General features: G+C 42.4%; 1 protein-coding gene across 1 annotated transcript in view; it reads right to left on the bottom strand.

Moving 5' to 3' along the window:
• Positions 1-2,281, bottom strand: part of kpna1 (karyopherin alpha 1 (importin alpha 5)) — a 6,847-nt gene that overhangs the window by 3,666 nt on the left and 900 nt on the right. Inside the window, exons 3-11 of the mRNA XM_014002207.1 lie at positions 2,061-2,174; positions 1,877-1,976; positions 1,621-1,715; positions 1,342-1,473; positions 1,103-1,191; positions 884-983; positions 530-693; positions 207-285; positions 2-127 (exon numbers count right to left, since the gene is read on the bottom strand). Of these exons, the coding sequence (XP_013857661.1) occupies positions 2-127; positions 207-285; positions 530-693; positions 884-983; positions 1,103-1,191; positions 1,342-1,473; positions 1,621-1,715; positions 1,877-1,976; positions 2,061-2,174 (999 nt within the window). The remainder of the gene's footprint in view (position 1; positions 128-206; positions 286-529; positions 694-883; positions 984-1,102; positions 1,192-1,341; positions 1,474-1,620; positions 1,716-1,876; positions 1,977-2,060; positions 2,175-2,281) is intronic.

Here is a 2,281-nt window from a genome sequence, read left to right as displayed (position 1 = left end):
CCTGTATTTGTGCTCGATTCCCTGCTGTGATGTTGGAGATTGTCCAACAAGCTTCCTTTTTGATGGACTCCTTGGAGCTGCTCAGAAGGTGCAGTAAGGACTGCAGCACTGAGCAGTTCAAAATCACCTAAATTAAACACAAAGAAGGTCAAATCAAACTGCTTCAGCGCACACATTCACAGAGTTTGTATAGAAGGTGCTGTTACTTGTGTCTGCAGATCATCTCCAGTGACGATGTTTCCAACGGCCCGGAGTGCCGGAGACACCACCTTATAATCAGCGTGCCTGGAGGGAAGCAGAACTGCAGCCTGTTAGACGCTCTGAGGTCGTTTCTAAAGCCAGCTAATTATTTCACAATAAACCTTTATTTTGATTTCATAGCTTAAGTAGAGGAAATGACTCGTGCAAGACTCTGTTACTGCCCCGGCCAAATTTTGTTGCCTTCTTCCAGCAATCAAACTAATGAGAATTAAACTATCTAACAGAGTCTAATGAGTTTTTTATTAGATCAGTGATTTTGGTGTCTTACATCAGCAATTCCACAAGCCTCCGACACACTCCTGAGTCAATAACAGCCTGGATTTTGTCATTAGGGCCATCGGATAGGTAGGATAGAGCCCAGCATGCATCAGCCAGGATGTCTGTGTCGTTGACAAACAGCAGCCAGGACAGCACACTTAGACACGGGGACACCTAGGAGAAACAAAGGGAGATGGAGAAGTACAGGAAGGGGGGTCTTGTTCTGTTCTTTTTTTGGTAAATCTGAACCTTTTGTTCAGATTTACAGAATCCAGCTTGTGACCTTGAAATGAGAGCTCTGCCGCACTTTAGCAACTTGAGAGATGCACGGTTGCCATAGAAACGGCTTATCTCTGTAAATTACCTTAGCAAAGTCCGGAGGTGGGTTCTTTCCTCTGCACAGGTTTGAGAGCGCCCACACCGCGTTCCTCATCATTGTTAGACGGTTCTGTCTGGCCAATAACCTGCGAGTGAAATTTTACAAAACAAAAATTGTCAAGTTTTCTTTTTTTAAACTTCCAAGTATTATTATTATTATTATTTATTTGATGAGATGACAAGGTAAAACAAAGTTGCCACGCACTGCAACAGGGAGGGCAGGATGTTGCACTCGATGACAAAGTTTCTGCACTCTGTGCTATCGCCTGCTATGTTTCCCAAGGCCCACACCGCCTGATGAGTGCAGCATTTATTCAAGTTAGACATCAAGCAACACATCAAAGGCAACACTAGGCCAGTTACAAGACTACCTTTTTTTTTGTTAAACTCAGACATATTGAGTTAATTATAAGCACCTGACAAGGCGATGGAAGTCTTACTCACCTGTTCCTGCACATCTTCAAAATCTGAGCTGAGCATCTCTATGAAAATGGGAACAGCTCCTGCCTTGATCACGACCTGGGTCTGGTGGGATGTACCTGAAGCAATGTTGGTCAACACCCATGCTGCTTCAAACTAAAAAGACGGAATAAAAACATGATACAATTTGTGCAGTATTCAAAATGCAAGACAGGGGGAGTTTACTTTTATAGCATCTTATTAACCGACTATCAAGGAAGGGGAAAAACTGAAACATCTTATTCACACGTGTGTTAGATGTACCTGCAACGTGCAGTTTTCTCTTCTCTTTAGAAACTCAACAAAACGCTCCACCACCCCTGTAGAGGCTATGACTTCATCAATGGGTGGGTTGGGTTCTGTGCAAGAAACAAGTGGTGAAAAAGCATGAAGCAAACAATAAATGTGGTTTTGGTTATCAAACATAACAAACACAACGGAACACTTTTATTTTGAAAATATCACCACAGATATCTTGAAGAAGAAGAAGAAGAAGAAGAAGAAGAAGAAGAAGTCATACCTTTAGAGAGAAGTTTCCTAAAGCGCTGAGTGCCTATTAGCTGCTGCTCAGGAGAGCTGGAGAAGATCATCTGAATCATGTCTTCAGAGATCACCCCACCCTGCAAGGTGCAGTGACAAGACATGTTTCACAACAAGTAAACAATTCAATAAAGGCTCTGCGTGTAGGTGGAAGGCCCTCCTACCATGAGTGGGTCCAGGTTGTTAGCTTGTGATTCCAGATAGCCACTATCTGCCATTCCATCGTCCTCAAGAGCACCGTCATCCTCCACCGTGGCAACATTTCTCCTTTTAAAAAGCTGTAAAAGAAGACACGTTTTAATTTTTTTACTCTCTGTGTTAAATTAATGAGCTGGGACATAACTTCAGGTTCATTTTAATGGTTTTCTGTTTATATATATATATA

The sequence above is a fragment of the Austrofundulus limnaeus genome, unplaced genomic scaffold (assembly GCF_001266775.1).
Source record: "Austrofundulus limnaeus strain Quisiro unplaced genomic scaffold, Austrofundulus_limnaeus-1.0 Scaffold12, whole genome shotgun sequence".
Classification (NCBI taxonomy): Eukaryota; Metazoa; Chordata; class Actinopteri; order Cyprinodontiformes; family Rivulidae; genus Austrofundulus; species Austrofundulus limnaeus.
This window is presented reverse-complemented; position numbering and strand designations above follow the sequence as displayed.